The sequence below is a fragment of the Lytechinus pictus genome, unplaced genomic scaffold, assembly GCF_037042905.1.
Source record: "Lytechinus pictus isolate F3 Inbred unplaced genomic scaffold, Lp3.0 scaffold_20, whole genome shotgun sequence".
Lineage (NCBI taxonomy): Eukaryota > Metazoa > Echinodermata > Echinoidea > Temnopleuroida > Toxopneustidae > Lytechinus > Lytechinus pictus.
The window spans coordinates 3810099-3830324 of record NW_026974141.1 but is presented as its reverse complement, the minus strand read 5'-3'; the positions used below and the strand labels follow the sequence as shown (position 1 = coordinate 3830324).

Below are 20226 nucleotides of genomic sequence, written 5' to 3'. Positions count from 1 at the left end.
AAAGGTAAAACCGACGACCGACGGACGCGTAACATAACAGAATAAAATATCTCTGTACTTAGGGGTTCATCCCTACCACTTTTTTTGGTCGAGTGCCCCCCCCCCCGGCACCCGACACCAGTTATATCACAAAAATAAAGAGCTTGCATGCATGCCCCTTTATTTTGAAGTGTAAAATAAAAGTAAAATGTGTGGTAACGTTAGTGATTAAGTTATTGTAAGGAAAAAATAAATGAATATAAATGAATGAATGAATGAATGAGTGAGTGTTTTCAGTCTCTCTAAACCATTATTGGCAAGACGCCCTCTCGCAACGAAATTTGTACAATAAAGCTACCCAAACGTAAACATTAAAAACATGATTGTCATAACGAAGCAAAATAGATTTTGCCTGAATATCTATAATATTTACGATAAAATTTACAGCTGGCCAAGGACTTAATTGTGGGAGGATATATATTGTGGAATTCGATGATTTTGACCAACGAATTTTGTCAACTGATTTCGACTCTAACTTTGTTAGAAAGCTGCGAGAAGAGGCCGACAAGGCAGAGTGAGACGATCGGTACCGCTGCGGCCGGCCCGGGGCAGGGCATGCAGGGAGCTCCGCTCTGGATTGAAACTACCTCAAGTGAGGTTCGTGTAGCTGTAGCTAGGCTCCACTTCACTAGAGTCTAGACACTACCGCTACAATTTGCTCCACTCCACCTATCCGAACCTCACGTTGGTGAACTCGCTCTGATACCTGATATTTCGAGTGATAAAGGTGGGAAAAATTGCAGATTTATTGTACCGTAAAAAAAAATCCTCCAAAGTTCAAACCACTCATTCAATGAACAAGGTTATGAATATGATTAGACAGCTGGCAGCCGTCTGTTTCGAGGAGTTTTTTAACATTTTTTAATTTTTTTAATTTCTCCTCATACACAGACGGCTCACTATCGTGAAGCCACCATTAGGGGACTTACAATGCAAAATCCCCCCGTCGGGGCTCTTCAATTTTTGTCTTTAATGAATCAAACTTTTGAAAATTAATGCGACCGAAATGCAAATTAATATTCCCTCTTGAGTCTTGGCATTAATTGCCAAAAAACAGGGAAAATCAAGTAAAAAGGAACAAAAACAGTGACTTACCTCGGCTGTCGCGCAACTTCACTGCCCTGTTTTATCCGAACTTAATAGTACACATAAATATATGGCCATTGAGTCCCCTGTACAGATCGCGCTAGAACTTCGGTCTCTGTATTTGGTGAGTGAAGCCAACGGAGTTCAGCTGAACAACCAGCATAACAGAGACCGAAGCTTATGATATAACCTTGTTCTCAGTTAATGAGTTATATATCTCCATGTGTGGCAAAATAAGGATGGCAATGTTTGGCTTATTTTCTCTTTTTCTTTGGGACAAATGCTTGATTTTTTTACACTGACAGTTTCCATCACACCTATTCGTCATACAACTTGGCCCTTGACTCACGGGGCTTGAGTAAATTTGATTCTTTTCTTAATTAAAAATAGAGATTAAAAAATGAAAATTTTCTTGCCATATTATTTTCTACCAATAGAGGGCGTACACAAAAATATGCCCAAAATTCAAGTTTTTGAGCGCTCTAATGAATACAAAAATTATTCCCAAGTTACTAATGTTAATGAAAAATAAATTGCAACTGTATGGAAATAAGTAATTTTGGTTACAAAAGTGATATTTTAATCATTTTTTAAAGTGTGTGCTCTGTACAGCATTGGCAATTTTGGCATGCCATAGTCCTACCTGTAGATTCTCCACAGGCAGGATGGTTGGAGTGAACAAGTGCATCTAACGAGCTTAAAAAGAATACGGTTAGAATCTTAATTTCCTACTTCTCAGTGTCCATCCTCCAGTTAGCCTAAATTTACAAAAAATTTGTGATTTACTTAAGTTAGAGCCAGCATCGAGTTCCTCAAACATATAATTCGCTGCCGAAATCAAAACATCGCATGCGCGAGGGTCGAGGCTCTAAATCACCAATTTTTCTTACTTTTCAATTTTTCATCCTAATTTCACTCCATATCCATCCTCCGGTTAGCCTGAAAATTGGTGATTTACTGTCTTTAAACTTAAATTCCAGTTCTGGTAACGATCTCAAAATGATTTTTTACAGTTCTAATATGATGACTACCCAAGTGTCTGTTTGTATGAATAAAAAATATGTGCCAAAGCAAAGCCAAAGGATTCTGGAAGAAATTGTGTAATTGCTGAGAAATAAGCGTGGATTCGGTCACTTTCGTCTGGTCTTTATTCTAGCAATAATAATAATACACTGTCCCACGTGTGCCTTTCTATGTCGGTGATCTTCAGTGTGAACATTTTCAGCGTAGATTTCAAGATTTCACAAAGTTCAGTTTATGTAACTGTACCAGATCTAGATCCTCGATATAGGCCTACTGACAATTAAGCCTGGTTTTACAGACTTTCTCATGAAATCAGTGTTTACTGCAACTACTGGCATTTCTCTTTAAGTTAGAGCCAGCATAGAGTTCCTCACACGTATAAATAATTTGCTGCCGAATTCAAAACATCGGTCGAGGCTCTAAATCACCAATTTTGAGGCTAAAGGCGCACAATTTGCATTGCCATTCACCATTTTGGATTCGGCAGTGAATTAATATGTGTGATGGTTTGCAAGTCATCCCTTTTTTTCAGTGAACTCAACTTTTGTCCTTTGTGGCAAATTGCTATACTACCCGCATGACCCATGCTACTGTATTAATCATGATTTAGTTGAGATATCTCTATAAAATATAACTCTATTATTAGTACCGTATGAATCTTAATTTGATTAAATCAATAAACTGAAATAATTTCTGTCTTCATCTTAACCACACATTTTGTGAGATACAGGTAAAGGATTTGTGTCTTGGAGACATTATCATCATGACGTCGAGTCCACAGTACGTTCGTGTATCTCTTATAGGGCAGGCAAAATACCTGCGTCAGTTTAAGGTGAGTAAAAATGAAAAATGAGGGGGGAAAAAAGAAGTAAAATTGGGAGAGTGTAAAATTTAATCTAAAGCAGTAATTAAAAAAAAGGTATTTTCTCTCTCTGGAATTTGCAAGCCAAGATGTATTGAATATGTGTATGGAGCAATCAACAGATTGAAAAATATCAATAGAAAATTGTATTCTATAATAAAACTGATTTTAATTGAAGGGTTTACAGTCTTTACACTGTACCATTTATAACAGTATTCTATTGTGAGATATTGGTAGCTCTTGAGGGAATTCAAAGCTAGAACAAGTTCTTTTAACAGCAATCAATGACTCACAAAATAAAACAACAGTCCAAGGAGTGCATCACTGCGTAATATATATTAAACAAGTGGAGCGCCTCTGGAAGGCTTGTGACCTGAAATTCACAAAGGATGTTAGCTGATACTTGATTGCTCTTCTATCCAAGTTTCATTAACTAGATCTACATGAATACACAGCAAAAAAAATAATTCCCCCTAAAAAATCAAAGTGCTGTAACTTTTGGGTAATAATTTTGAGATATAATATGTTGTAGGTGGATTTCTACCCTCATTTAGCAACTCCTGGGGAAAAATAAGATTGATCAGTTGGGTCATGCATGAGTAATCAAAGATTGAATTAAAAATGACCATTTTTCAAAGTCATTTTTCAGATTGTGTAAATACAAAGTAGGGCAAAGGTTGTTTTTTGTTGAATTTTATGGTGTTATAGCAACTCCACACAAAATTTTGATAAGTATGTGACATTGAAAATGCCCCATTTCCCCCTTTGATGCGTGCTCACTCATCCATAAATCAATTTCATGTTTGCTTAAAATTCTGCCCATAGGTAAATAAACATTACTGCTAAAGACAGCTTTGAAAAAAGTTCAAGCACATTGAAAAAGGAGTTACTTATTCGTAACCACATGCACCCACAGTGTACACAATGTCTATGAGAGAGGAAGTCTGAATTTCAACAAAAGTGAAATAGGGGTTTGTTTCATGGACGGTTTTTTACTTCTGCCAACAGTTTTTTTATGAAAACTTTGCTCATGGCTTCATTGTGACACTATCCAAAAGGCGCACACACCAAAATAACCATTCGATATGGCAAAGAATGGAGCCAAGGCCTTGAACTTTCTTCTCATTTGCATAATATTCTAATCTTGTGTGCTCACTGAAGCATTAAACATGGATTTTCATAAACAAATCAAATGAACTACATAGTACATGTACAAGGTTTCTGACAGATATCTATAGTTAGCAATTGCATTTTTTCCCAATAATGTGAAAAAGAGCTAATCACATTCCACATATTCATTCAAGCATGAATGTTTTATTAAATGCCTTTTGATCATTGAAGCATGTTACTGTAATTGGTCATAAACATAACAAAAAATGTTGAGAAAAGATCATTTTCAGTTACCAAATTGAAACAATACTTGCCAATGATATTTAAAAATCATATATTTTGTTTTCATTAAATGTTCTTTGTACCGTGAAATGATGAATATTGGTGAAGATACTCTTCCCAAAAGTAATTGTCATCATATTTGATAATTTTTATAGATAGAAATGTGTAAAAAAAATCAAATTATAGCAAATTTTGGCTGTGTTTATTCAACCCTGAAATTTAGCAAAAAAAGATATTGTCTTTTAGAAAGTACATGTCCCTATTACAGGCCTTCTGACTATTTTTCAAGATGAGAATGTGGAATTCGTTCCAACAAACTGGAATCATAGTCATGTTTTGCTTGTGACTTTTAAAAAGTGACAGTTTTTTAAGCATGACATAAAATCCGTCCGTAGCATTCATTCAGAGGGTAGCTTATTAAATTACCTACACGCTCCTGTAAAAATATAGTGAAAACTCCCAGTGGTTCAGAAATTATGGATGTTTGTCTAAGGGGGGACTTACTGTTTTGTTGTGTATATAAACTTTTAAAGTTATGATGGCAATTCAACAAATACCCCCAATATAATCTAAGTAGAATGGTCAGACAAGCAGAAAAAATAACAGGACACGACCTAAACCTCACTGATGTATGTCGAAACAGGATACTTGAAAAGGCAAAAGAGATACTATACAATAATGATCACCCATTGAATGTAAACTACGAAAGGATGAGATCTGGTAATAGACTACGCCCAGGACCAAAATCCAGTTGAAACCAATTAGAGCAAAACCAATTGAAACCAGTTGGCCAACTGGTTTCAATAGGGAAATTGGAACAACTGGAACCAATTGAAACCAGTTGCCAACTGGTTCCAGTTAAAACCAATTGGGCAACTGGAACCAGTTGGCAATTGGTTTCAATTGGTTCCAGTTGAAACCAATTAAGCAACCAGTTGGCAACTGGTTTCAATTGGTTCCAGTTGTTCCAATTTCCCTATTAAAACCAGTTGAATCCAATTGGAGGTAACTGGTTTCAATTGGTTCCAGTTGAAACCAATTGGAGGCAACTGGTTTCAACTGGAACCAATTGAAACTAATTGGTTTCCAACTGGATCCAATTGGAACTTCCAGTTGGAATGACTTAATTAGTTACAAATTAATTAGATTTTGCACTAACTATTGCTCATGCCAACAAAGAAGCAGTGTTATATGTCTATAATACCATTGTAAAGTGCATTGATAAAATAGACTTTCATAATGTATATATATTTACATGAAAGATCTTCAAATATATGTATTTGTATTTGATGTAATTTGGTAACAGTTAGTGGTGTACTAATTATCTTATAATCTGTTTTAATTATAATCTATAACTATATTTCACTGCTAAGCATTCTAAACACTTATCTGAAACAAGTATGGTACTTGAAATTAAATAAAGAATTAAATATACATTTTAAATGATGATGAATCTCATAAAACATTAATCTGTGCACACTGGCAGATAATATGCAAATTAACTGGTTTTAATTGGAACCAGTTGGGTAACTGGAAAATTTCCAATTGGAAACCAATTGGAAGTCATTTCCAGTTACCCAACTGGATCCAGTTAGGATTTCCAGTTACCCAACTGGTTCCAGTTAGGATTTCCAGTTACCCAACTGGTTCCAGTTAGGATTTCCAGTTACCCAACTCATTTTATTATTATGAAGTTCATTGACCCTAAATGACCTTTCACCTTGGTCATGTGACCTGAAATTCACGATGGATGTTCAGTGATACTTGATTACTCTTATGTCCAAGTTTCATGAACCAGATCCATAAACTTTCAAAGTTATGATGGAAATCAACAAATACCCGAACATGGCCAAAGTTCTTTGACCCTTCATGTAAAGGATCTTTGACCTTGGTCATGTGACTTAAAACTCAGGCAGGGTGTTCAGTAATACTTGATTACTCTTATGCCTAACTTTCACGAACTTCATGTAGGTCTATATACATGTATGATGACATTTCAAAAACTTAATCTTTGGTTAAGATTTTGATGTTGATTCCCCCAACATGGTCTAACTTCATTGAACCTAAATGACCTTTGACCTCAGTCATGTGACCTCAAACTCTGGCAAGATGTTCAGTAATACTTTGATAACCATTATGTCCAAGTTTCATGATCTAGGCCCATATACTTTTGAAGTTATGATGACATTTCAAAATAATTGTCTTCGGTTTAACAACATTTCGTGTTGGCGACGCTGCCGCCGCCATCAGAAAAGCGCTGCCTATAGTCTCACTCTGCTATGCAGGCGAGACAAAAAACCTGTTCTATTATGATATTTCCACCATTGAAACATTCAAAGACCATCATAAAACTAATTGTGTTCTTTCTGCTGTCATCACAGATAACCTCCATCATTCATCTAACCAGTGGTATAGCCTTGGTGATCCTTGGAATTGCTGCTGCAGCCACCAGAGCCATGTGGTCTTTCTATGCAGCACCAATATGGTGCGGTATTCTGGTAAGTCATGCAAAGGATGAGGAAAAAAACTTACTCAAGGTGATCTACCTCATTTGCTGCATTTGCTTGTTTGTTTACTTTGTATTGAGGATATTGGATTTTTTTTGCTGTGCCAATAAGGTGTAGTATTCTAGAATGTCATAAAATAATTAAATAATAATAATATAGGATTTGTATAGCGCACATTGCTAGGTGCTCTAGGCGCTCCTATGTTAGCCCGGCTAAGCATGTCTACCGATTCCGGTGCTTATATCTTTTTGAGGAATTTTTTTCCTGCCAGTACCCATTTACCTCGCCTGGGTTGAGTGCAGCAAAACGTGGGTAAATTTCTTGCTGAAGGAAAACGCACCATAGCTTGGAATTGAACCCATGTCCTTCAGATTGAAAGACGAGAGTCTTAACCACTAGACCACAACGCCCCCAGGCAAAAGTCATGCACTGGATTGGGAATAGCCTTGGTGATCCTTGGAATTGCTGCTGCAGCCACCAGAGCCATGTGGTCTTTCTATGCAGCACCAATATGGTGCGGTATTCTGGTAAGTCATGCAAAGGATGAGGAAAAAAACTTACTCAAGGTGATCTACCTCATTTGCTGCATTTAAAAAACTTACACAAGGGTCAGGCGCGCCGGAACACTTTCAGTCTTAGGGGGGCAAACTCCCGAAGGGGGCACAATATTTTTGACAGCGTGAGATATACCAAAGCAATCGAGCGGGAGAGGGTGTGGGACCCCCACGGTAAGGACTTTGTGTAAAAATGGAGTATAAAAGATGCGTTTCTAAGAGCATTCAAAAATAAATTTCCTGAGAATTAAACATAGAATTCACTACAAAAGACTATACTCATAATTTATGAAAACCTATGAAATCTACGCACAAAACGATCGCTTCAGAATGTGGTTTTCATGTCTGATCAATTAAATTATGTATTACGCTCATATTGACTCAAAATACCAGAAATTACGTTTTTCATGCAATATCCTTTCAGAAACATTTATTTATGTACATTTACATACATGGATGACGCGAGAGAGCACAATCATTATAAATTTCAAGTATTTCCTGTCAGAACAAGGAGTGTATTAAGCAGAAGAAGCGTAACAACAGAAACAATAGAAATTCTAATGAATGTCTTTTCAAATTCAAAATGTCATACTGTTCTGACGTGGCAGACGTCGATAAGCACTTAAATCTCCAGTCTATGCAAATAATTTCTGACATCAGCATTGGAGATAGTCCCTGATTATCCAGGCATGGGGTATACGTTTCATATTTTGTAGCTGGAGGAAAAAGAAATATGACAAGCTTAATTGTCTAACAATTCAAAACTTTTCTGAAAATCATTAAAGTTTAAAACATTACTCAATATGTCTCTGGGCGACCGCGCGTTGGTTAGCCGACAAGCCAGCATGCATTGGTGAACCACTTTCAATTTGCCATTCGGTTTTAGTCTGAAATGTATTTATTAAAAGGTTAAACGTTATCACACTGTAATAAGATGGAAAAGGGGCTTATCAAAGGTATGTTTCACAGAGGGACATGTCCGTCAAAAGGCCTGAAGCTTACTACTGTATGATATTTTTTTCATTTTTGACAATGGAAATGACAATTTTAGGCAGAAAAGTGCCTCCATCGTTTACTTTTGTCCTTAAATAATTTATCATTTTTCTACTTTTAGGGGGGCTCATGGGGGGGGGGGGGCAAAATCTTGTTTTGTCCTCCCAAAATTTTTTTTTTATGGGAGGGCAAGTGCCCACCCCCCTGCCCCCGCTTCCGGCACCCTTGACTAGGGTGCCTTGTCAATAGTCTGAACCATGTCTTTCGCTCTGGGATCCCGCAAGCGGCCTCATCAATTCTCAAACTTCATCATAGACAAAGCAATGGGGAATGCAGAAAGGTGACATGGTATTTGCTCCTGCCACAATTGCTCTGGGCTTAATTTCATCTAAGATGAAGGCTTAGGTTGCGCTCAAGAAACAAATCACTCTTAATAGTTCCTGCCACCAATACCCAGTCTTATGGTTCACGGTCTTTTTATTCCGCATCCCCTCATCTCTGGAACAATCTACCACAAAGTATAAAACAAGCAGATTCAACAGAGAAATTCAAATCCATGTTAAAAACCTACTTTTTTGTAAAATAGCCTTTCCCTTAGCATGTGAAACCCCTCAATTGTCTACAGTCTACTGTGAACTATACAATTACTTTAGTTTTTGTCTCGCCTGCGTAGCGGAGCGAGACATAGGTATCACTATTTCCGGCGTCGGCGTCGTCAACAATTGTGTTGTACATCCAATAACTTTCTATAGCTTCGAGGTGGGATCACCAAATTCAAACCAGAGGTCCATCTCCTGAAGGCACAGGTCAAATTCGAATATGAGTCAAATTGGAATAAGGTCAAAGGTCAATGAACTTTCCATGACTGGTACTGTGCTGTGTTGTACATATAACTTTGTACACCCAATAACTTTCTATAGCTTCGAGGTGGGATCACCAAATTCATAACAGAGGTCCATCTCCTAAAGGCACAGGTCAAGTACGAATATGAGTCAAATTGGAATAAGGTCAAAGGTCAAAGGTCAATGAACTTTCCATGACTGGCACTGTGCTGTGTTGTACACATGATAACTTTCTATATCTTCGAGGTGGGATCACCAAATTCATACCAGAGGTCCATCTCCTGAAGGCACAGGTCAAGTTCGAATATGTGTCGAATTTGAGTAAGGTCAAAGGTCAATGAACTTTCCATGACTGGCACTGTGCTGTGTTGTACACATAATAACTTTCTATATCTTCGAGGTGGGATCCCCAAATTCATACCAGAGGTCCATCTCCTGAAGGCACAGGTCAAGTTTGAATATGAGTCGAATTTGAATAAGGTCAAAGGTCAATGAACTTTCCATGACTGGCACTGTGCTGTGTTGTACACACAATAACTTTCTATAGCTTCGAGGTGAGATTGCCAAATTCATAACAGACGTCCATCTCTTGAAGGTACAGGTCAAGTTCGAATATGAGTCGAATTTGAATAAGGTCAAAGGTCAATGAACTTTCCATGACTGGCACTGTGCTGTGTTGTACACACAATATCTTTCTATAGCTTCGAGGTGAGATCGCCAAATTCATAACAGAGGTCCATCTCTTGAAGGTGCAGGCCAAGTTCAAATGTGAGCCGAATTTGAATAAGGTCAAAGGTCAATGAACTTTGCATGACTGGCACTGTGCTGTGCTGTACACACAATAACTTTCTATATCTTCGAGTTAGGATTGCCAAATTCATACAAGAGGTCCATCTCTTGAAGGTGCAGGTCAAGTTCGAATGTGAGTTGAATTTGATTAAGGTCAAAGGTCAATGAACTTTCCATGACTGGCACTGTGCTTTGTTGTACACATAATAACTTTCTATAGCTTCGAGGTGGGATCGCCAAACTCGTAACAGAGGTCCATCTAAGTCATATAGCATACATGTAGTTTTGACATGCAGTCTCTTCATGACTGCAATATGCAGGCGAGACAACGCTTGGCGTTTGCCTTGTTTTTTGCTGAAATTACTTCTCTCTTTCTTTTTTTTCCTAAGCGCTTAGAGACATGTTTTGTGATAAGCGGTACACAAATAATGTTTATTATTATTATCATTAGGGTCAGAATTCCAATAGGGTTTTATGTAAAGGCCTTGTCCCACTGGCCGATGGACACAAAACATACTCATAACGGATACAGTGGACAAGCAAAATTTCAGGGTGGCTCCATCCGTTTGCATCCGCTCCAGACAGTGGACAAAATTAGTGAACCATGAAATCACAGTGGACGAATGCTCGATGGATAAAGAGCATATGAAATGCGCATGCAAAGAGTACACAACAGATACATACGTTTTCCAACGGATGTTAAGATTCTTTTCGCTTTACAATGTACATCCTCTCTACATACGTATTAAAAAGTGCAGTGGGACCAAGCCTTTGGCTTAAGGTAGGGTATAGTGTTAAACCCAGGGTTGAAGTTGGTCATTCGATTATTGTGTGGAATTTAGAGCGGAGCAATTGCTGCTGGAGCAAATATTATTGAATCATGCCGGAAAGCCGCTATGAAAAGACACATGGTATACATGTAGTGAGTGATTGTATTGCTGACCGGCCTTGTCTTATCGAACGTGTGCATCGTACGCGCCAGACAATAATTCATATGCCCAAAACTTTTCAACATCCTTCCAAAGGGAACTTGAATAGACAGATAATGAAAAATGGCCAAAAATACATTTGCAAAGTCTTAATATTCTAAAAATAATAAAATATGGTCAAAATAGCTCATCAGTTATTTTTGTCTCGCCCACCAGAGGTGAAGGCGAGACTTAGGGATCCAAATGTCGTCCGTCCGTCACAAACCTGTAATGACACATAACTCCACAACCGTAAGTCACTTTTCAACCAAACTTGGATGGTAGATGGACTTGGGGGACCTGCATGTTATGCTGCAGTCGGAGGTCACATGGTAAGGTCAAAGGTCATTTTCAGGTCAACGTTAAAGTTTACATGCAAGACTCTCTTATGACACCTTACTCCACAACCGTAAGTCGCTTTTCAACCAAACTTGGATGGTAGATGGACTTTGGGGACCTGCATGTTATGCTGCAGTCGGAGGTCACATGGTAAGGTCAAAGGTTATTTTCAGGTCAACGTTAAAGTTGACCTGAAAATGTTATTCCATGTGTTATTCCATCCCAGTCATTTCACAATGAAGTTTCGATATTCTCTTGCGTGCCCTCGCAAATCACGATATTTCTGGTTATTTGGGCGAGACACAAAATTGCTTTTGCCTTGTGTTGTTTCTCAACTTATCCCATAGAAAACACACGTTTGGTAATACGATACCTTTTTCAAGTGACCAAAATATTTCATGTGCGAAGAGGATTGGAAGCTTATATCGTAAAACAAAAAACGAATTCAGCAAAACTTTTACATATCTGTGTTTTGTAGGTAATTGTGTATTTACGGTGAAAGTTTGTTAAATTTTATGAGAATAATGTGCTAGATATGATTGAATTCATGAAAAGTGTTTGGTAATACGATCTACAACCATACCTTTAAAGCGAGGTTTCCCGCTGAAAAACACGGTACCTGGTTGATCAATCATTTGCTTGTGTAGCTCCATTATTTCCTGTTCTTTCATCTCTTCCTTCCTTCTTTTTTCATAGTTCCAGGGTCTCCTACACATGACCTCTCACATTAAAACCCCATCATTGTTTCTCTCTCTTCTTCTTTTTATTCACTTCAGTTTTTCATCGTTCCTGGAATCGTTGGCCTGTGTGCCGCCCAACAGAGAAAGCATCACTTGGTAGAGTTTTTTACTATTTTTGTCACAGTTCCACCAACGAAGCTGATTCCAGACCGACCAAATCTATTACATTATATTACCAATGGCATTTCATTTATCGGTTTGGGACCAGTTTCGTTGATCTGACTGTAACATAATAGCACACATGCCACAGTTCCACCAACGAAGCTGATTCCAGACCGACCAAATCTATTACATTATATTACCAAATGGCATTTCATTTATCGGTTTGGGACCAGTTTCGTTGATCTGACTGTAACATAATAGCACACATGCCACAGTTCCACCAACGAAGCTGATTCCAGACCGACCAAATCTATTACATTATATTACCAAATGGCATTTCATTTATCGGTTTGGGACCAGTTTCGTTGATCTGACTGTAACATAATAGCACACATGCCACAGTTCCACCAACGAAGCTGATTCCAGACCAACCAAATCTATTACATTATATTACCAAATGGCATTTCATTTATCGGTTTGGGACCAGTTTCGTTGATCTGACTGTAACATAATAGCACACATGCCACAGTTCCACCAACGAAGCTGACTCCAGACCGACCAAATCTATTACATTATATTACCAAATGGCGTTTCATTGATCGGTTTGGGACCGGTTTCGTTGGTCTGACTGTAACATAATAGCACACATGCCACAGTCCCACCAGCGAAGCTGACTCCAGACCGACCAAATCTATTACATTATATATTACCAATGGCATATCATCGATCGGTTTGGGACCGGTTTCGTTGATCTGACTGTATCATAATAGCACACATGTCACAGTTCCACCAGCGAAGCTGATTCCGGACCAACCATGGCCCCATCTTAGAAAGAGTTATGATTGATCCGATCAACCTCAAGTATATGGAAATCCTTCAATGACATCATTTTTTTCTTTAGGAATTTGCACAATGTCCTTTGAAAACAAACCAAAGCATGTATACTGAATTGTCAAGAAAACAGTGAATACAGGTATATATCTAGAAAATATTTTGAACAAACGTCTACTTTAGATGTTGACGTTGCTAGCTTTCCATGCTTGTGGTTCAGTGGCATATGCAGGGGATGGTTACAGGGGTTCAAAGCCCCCCCCCTAAATTTTTTTGATACCCAAAACCCCCTCCCCCTAAAATATTTTTGAAGAATTTTTTTCAACTTTTTTTTTGAGGTAAAAAAAAAACTAAAAATCTGTGGTGAAGACCTTTTTTTTGCTTGTCAATTTTTTGTTTGGGGTAGGAAACGACCTTAATTTGGTGGTGAATATTGTCAAGTTTAATTCAGCTTGAACTCCCCCCCCCCTTTTAGACAATACTGCGTACGCTACTGTTGTGGTTGATTTGATCAATCGTAACACTTTGTAAGACTGGACCTAGGGGGTGTTTCACAAAGATTTAAGTATGACTTAGGTAGCACTTAAATGCTGACGCGTACATGATATGCAACGCGCAATCTTATTGATCAATACGCAGTAGTATGCGTCCTCTTGACATGATCTGGGGCCCGTTGCAGAAAGAGTTGCAATCAATCGCACCTCTAAAAATCATGCGCAACTTGATTTTCAACCAATCAACAGCGCGCATTTGGGACTTGCGATTGATTTTTTGGCTTGAGTTTAAACGCAACTCTTTAAGCAACGGGCCCCTGATCAATACTGTCATGCCTTTTATACTGCGCGCTACTAGACATTTAAGTGCGACTCTAAGTCATACTTAAATCTTTGTGAAACACCCCCCTGATCTATTACATTATTTCCGATGACATACTATACAGTGCGTCCCAAAAAAAACTATACACTTTTGAAATGGCTGCCAAAAAAAAATGTAGCACTTTGGGGAAAACAATATACATATATGGAAAGCCTATAAAGTCAACTTTCAAATGACACCAAAAAGTTGGAAAACTATTCATGCTTGAGCGAGCACTGCCCACTTAAACAAAGGGTATGAAAATTAGGGTGGGCCGGAATTAGCTTTCCAATTTCTTTCAGGTTTTTTTGTTTGGTACTTGCAAAGTTGAGGGTTATTTGTGAATTAAAGATCAGATGTGATCAGTTTGTTGTTTGTGAAAATTTAACGCGTTATTAAATTGAAATTTAATGCATGAGTGATCATGATTTGCAAATTTTAGTGCAGCATTTTGTCTTTATCATGTGGATCTCAACAATGTGTTCATGAGAGTCAGGAGAAGAGGGGGGGGGTAGGTGAAGCAAGGAGATATCACCTAATCCTCGGGTGAAGTACGTTGATGGGATAAAGGTCAACAGAACATTTAGCAACTCCTCCCTCCATCTCTACCCCCCCCCCCCCCCCCACTTCTCTCCTCCTGAGAGACTAAGCTTGGCTAGGCTGTACAGAAATTAGCCTTACAGTTTTTTTTAGTGGTTAGTCCTTTGGAAGTTACAAAGCTAAGGGTGTTATGCAATTTACGAGTGAGATACGTTTTGGTTTCTTAGGCAAATTTCATGAGTTACTAAATTGAAATGTAATGCATGACTGAACAGGAATTGTAATTTTAGTGTAGCATATTCATCTCGTGGACCTCAGAAGTGTGTTCGTGAGAGTCACTAATGTGATGGTACCTGTTACAAGCAACAGGGCGGGATATGCTAAGACTTGGTTAAAAGGGCATTCCTCTTTTGTTTGTCCTTTTACAAATTAAAAAAATCATATGTACCCTCCCCTCTCCACCTCCCACCCCCCCCCCTCTCTCTCTCTCTGTCTCACTTCCTGGATTGTAGCCTATTCAAAACTTAACTGCCGCCAAGTGACCGGTGGCTGAGTTTTTTTTATTGAATGATTACCAAGAAATTTAATGATTATGATGATTAATGAAGTAATTTATTGAAAAAAACTGAATGTTTGATTGATCACATTGCACATTGAATGAGTTGATTTACTGATAAATTGTTGATTAAATGATCGATAGGAAAAAGTTGATGCCCCAATTCAGAATTAATAATCAAATCATCATTCTGCTCTGGACTTCACGCGTACATGACAATAGCCATCAGTCTCTCAACAGAAGGGGATGGCGGGAAAGAGGGAGGGGGTGGGAGCTGAATGTTCTGTTGACCCTTATTCCATTAACCTACTTCTCCCACTTAAGTCCTATCTCATCCCCTATTCTCCCGACTCCCATAAACACATTGCTGAGATCCACATGATAAAGTTGAAATGCTGCCCAAAAAGAGATCCAAATGATAAAGTTGAAATGCTGCCCAAAAAGTGTAATTTATGTTCACTCATGCATTAAAGTTAAATTTAATAATAAAAAAAAAATGCTTAAGCAACCAAAACTGGTCATGGTAGATCATTCATTTATCACAACGCCCTTAACTTTGCAAGTTCGAAAGGATTTGCCTCTCAAAAACTGACATAAATTGGAAGGCTAATTCCAGCCCACCCTAATTTTCATACCCTTTGTTTCAGTGGGCAGTGCTCGCTCAAGCATGAATAGTTTTCCAACTTTTTGGTGTCATTTGAAAGTTGACTTTAATGGCTTTCCATATATGTAAGTCTTTTTCCCCAAAGTGCTACATTTTTTTATTTGGCAGCCATTTCAAAAGTGTATAGTTTTTTTTGGGACGCACTGTAGTTTGGTTTGGAGTCGGTTTCATTGATGTGACTAAAGGCACTCACAATCGACCTAATCATGTCTCATTTACATAGACCATGATTCATATCAAATGCAGTTTAAAAAACCAATTTACTACTTGTGATCAAATACAGAAAGTACACATACAAGTATAAAGTATGACATGAAATTCAGGACTGAAGCCACTGGCGGATCCAGGGGGGGCAAAGCCGCCCCCCCCCCCCTTTGAGAGGCACAATTGAAATTTGTAATGTTAAAGTGCTGTTAAAACAGAAGTGTCCCCCCCCCCCTTGAAAGTGTAGACCTTTTTTTTTTTTAGTGGACAAAATGTCCTTATTTTTGGTTGAAAACCAAATTTTTTCTTGGGGGAAAATGTGCCACCCCCCTTTTGGAAAATCTTGAATCCGCCTCTGACTGAAGCAATCAGAAAATAGGTTAAAGTCGCAAGAGAAGGATAAAGGAGTTCAAAATGTATTCCGATTAAAACACAATGTAGCAGTTAATGGTGAAAGTAGTAGCAGCATTACTTACAGCTCTTTATTGGAATTATTTTGAAAATCATTCTCTGTTATGTCAAATATACTTTATTATGCTGTTATTACCTGGGATGATTAAAGGTAAAAAAAAAAGAAGACAATGAACGGTTTAGAAATATTAAATTAATCACTTCATTTCGTCCAATCAGACGGCTGCTTACATAGGACTGTCGGCGACGTGTAGCCTGATCTCATTTGGTCTCTTTTTCTTGTACTGCTTTATCATTTCGATTGAGAGAACACTCGGACACAGCTTTTACACGTACTGCAATCCCCTTTATTTCCTGGAGTTTGACTGCCCCTCATCTGTAGTAAGTAGAGAGTAATTTTGTCAACTTTCAAACATGCATTTTGAATAGCGGAATCTTGTAGAGGGTCTCTGTTTATGAGGTTTGATTATGGACAAAACTGTCTCAGAAAGATTGAAAAATGTTGGTCGTAATGCATTCAAAAGGTATTGTATGCTGTTAAGATCTTGGAATTACCAAATGGAGTGAAAAGTCTTCTATCTTGCTGTGATTCATATTTATTCATACACTCAGAATATGCTGTGGACTAAACCCAATATTTGACATGAACATTGTATCTGCTTTAGGCTAAAATAACCTGAGTAGGATGTGTGAATTCATAAAGTTTATTTTCACCTTTCTTACAATAATAGAAGTACAGCATCTTATTCAAATGATTTTACATAGATTTCGAAAAGTTGTAAAGTTCTTTACCGGTACACTTGCGCTGATACTGTATAGTTTCAGTCGAACCTTTCATGACCATCATCATGCTCCTCATCACCACCATCATCATCACCACCACCATCATCATCATCATCACCACCACAACTAACTCAATCATCATCATCACCATTATCATCATCACCGTCATTGCTATCATCATCATCACCACCATCATCATCATCATCACCATAATCATCGCCATCATTATCACCATTATCATCATCATCACCACTATCATCATCATCACCATTATCATCATCTACACTATCATCATCACCACTATCATTATCATTATCACCATCATCACCATCATCATCACCACTGTCATCATCACCATCATCATCATCATCATCACCATAATCAGCACCATCATTATCACCATCATCATCATCACCATTATCATCATCACAACTATCATCATTATCACCATCATCATCATCATCACCGCTATCATCATCATCACCACTATCATCATCACCACTATTATCATCATCACCATCATTATTAACATCACCATCATCATCATCATCATCACCATCATCACTATCATCACCATCATAATCACCACTATCATCATTATCACCATCATCATCATCACCATAATCATCACCACCACCACCACCACCCATCATCGGTATTATAATTATTATATTTTTTATTGCAGGCTGGTAGAATGGTGATCGAGGTTCTGATAGCACTCATTTCTTTGATGACGTTCTTCGCGTCCATTTTTGGAATGTTGTTTGGAAGTTGCTTCAACTGCACATGTTGCGCCACCTGTGTCAAGGAGTGTTACAGCGACGCCCCACAGTGCTGCCAGTGTTGCTCGTGTTGTGGGCAACAATCAAATGAGGTATCGGTGAGTTCCTTTAAAGGTAAATGCTAGTTTTGGTAACGATATCAGAATGAGTTCGTACAGAATCCAATGAAATGACCACCAAAGTGTCTGTTTGTATAAATAAAACGCATGTGCCAAAGGATTCTGGAAAAAATTGTGTAATTGCTTAGAAATCAGCAAATAAGCACAGGATTCGGGTAGAGCGTCGGGCCCGACGCTCAAAGCAATAATTATACATTGTCCCACGTGCGCTTATCTGTGTTGGGGAAGTTCAGTCTGAACATTATTCAGCGTAGATTTCTAGATTTCACAAAGTTCAGTTTATGTAACTGTACCAGATCTAGATCCTCGATGATATTCTGACAATTAAGCCTGGTTTTACAGACTTTCTCATGAAATCAGTGTTTACTGCAACTACTGGAATTTATCTTTAATTCATTGCAAAGTGTTCGCACTGTCTATTACATATTGTAGCCTCACTACTAATAAGCTGCACAAAATATACATAAGTGTGTGTGCACACTGCTCAAAATAATTGTATTAAGTTGTTATTTTCCTAAGTACCAATAATTTGGTTGTCAACTTTTGTCACTTTTCATTTATATGTTTCCATACAAATGTGACAGATGCACAACATTCAAACTATAGAGTGGAGAAATTGATGGTTTTAATGGTACATTTGTTGTTGATTATGCATGGTAAAATAGACATCTATTACCAATATTACCAGTATTATTAATAGCTTGTATTGTTATAACTTTGGTATGGTAGTGACCGCCCTTCCCCAGAATTTGACTTAAGTCTGTAGCCCTTTTATATGTAGGCCTATATATTTCAAAAATTGGTCATGGATATTCATGTATTTCTATGATGCAGTGGATTTATATTCTTATGATTCTGGATGGGTGTTTTCATAAAGCTGTTCATAAGTTATGAGTGACTTTAAGAACGACTGGTGAACCTTTCTTACATGCTAAATAATAACCAATGAACATTTAATGGTGAATATCATTTACCACAAGAAAGGATCACCAGTCGTTCTTCAAGTCACTCTTAACTTACGAACAGCTTTATGAAACAGCCCCCTGTTATAATGTCTTTTTAAATGTAGATATGAGTAAATCAAATCAGATAGAAATAAAAATCTTACATTCAAAGTGGGATATGAACAACAGAAGTTGATCTCTTGATGATTTCTCTCTTTTTTTTTTAGGCTGAAAGTTTTACTACCATTACAGCAGATGGTTCTCTTCGACTAGAAGGTAAATGTCAGTATTTTATCCAAGGCCAGTTCAGCAAAGACTGACACATGCCTTTACGAGACCGAGAGAGAGAGATATGGGCATTCAGAGACATATGGTCATCTAAGACTGAGGCCAGTGCCCATGAAAACATACATATATTTGTGCATGTTTTTTTTCTCCACCTGTCAAATTTAATTTGCCATTTGAGGGTCTATAACTCCCCCACCCCCCCCCCAAAAAAAAAAAAAAAACATATGATAAAATGAATAAATCAATGAATAACAAAATATTAGAATTAAAAAGATTAATTTATTAATGAAAATAGATCTAAAGATAATGATATAATAAAAATAAATAAATAAATGAGTTACAAAATAAATTGGCCTAAATAAATAATATATAAATTATGCACACATATATATATATAGAGAGAGAGAGAGAGAGAGAGTCTAGATCTAATGATGATAAATTATAATAGATCTTAATATGAAAAATATTTTTATTAAGTGATTTGTTTTATGCCCCGCAGACGAAGTCCAGAAGTGGCATTAAGCATTGCGCTTGTCCGTCTGTCCGTTATAATTTCACCATCGTCTTTGAGCTAATTAGATTTAGGATGACAAAAAAAATCTTTCTGAATGCTTAATTAAGTCCAATCTACATTCAATACTCCCATCAACAATTTTCCCATATTTTTTTCTTTTCCTTTCGCATCGAGACATTAATTTTACTACGAACTGAACTGGTCTTGTTATATTAATCGTCACTGGTATCATCACCACCCCTGACATTATTTTCATCATGATCATTACTACTATCATCAGCATCATCACCATCATCATCATCGCCATCATTATCGTTATCATGATCATCACCATCATCATCATATTTTTTATCATAATCATTATCATCACCACCATCATCATCATTGTTATCACCATAATCATCACCATCATCAATATCATCATCGCCACCATCATCATCATAATCTTTACCATCGTCAATTTGTTATTATCACCACCATCGTCACCACCACTACCACC

General features: G+C 37.6%; 1 protein-coding gene across 3 annotated transcripts; it reads left to right on the top strand.

Annotated features, from left to right (window-relative positions):
- Positions 1-310: 310 nt before the first annotated feature.
- LOC135157895 (uncharacterized) lies at positions 311-19418 on the top strand. 3 transcript variants are annotated; one of them, XM_064115039.1, is made up of 7 exons: positions 311-766; positions 2879-2980; positions 6784-6900; positions 12171-12230; positions 16517-16678; positions 17766-17960; positions 19153-19418. In XM_064115039.1, exons 2-7 carry the CDS (start codon positions 2912-2914, stop codon positions 19243-19245), a joined length of 696 nt encoding a protein of 231 aa, XP_063971109.1. In that variant the 5' UTR covers positions 311-766; positions 2879-2911; the 3' UTR covers positions 19246-19418. The 3 variants fall into 3 exon arrangements, with proteins under 3 accessions (XP_063971109.1, XP_063971110.1, XP_063971111.1); XM_064115040.1 differs by having other exon boundaries at positions 323-766; positions 17766-17954; XM_064115041.1 differs by having other exon boundaries at positions 323-766; positions 17766-17976.
- The last annotated feature ends 808 nt before the right edge of the window (positions 19419-20226 follow it).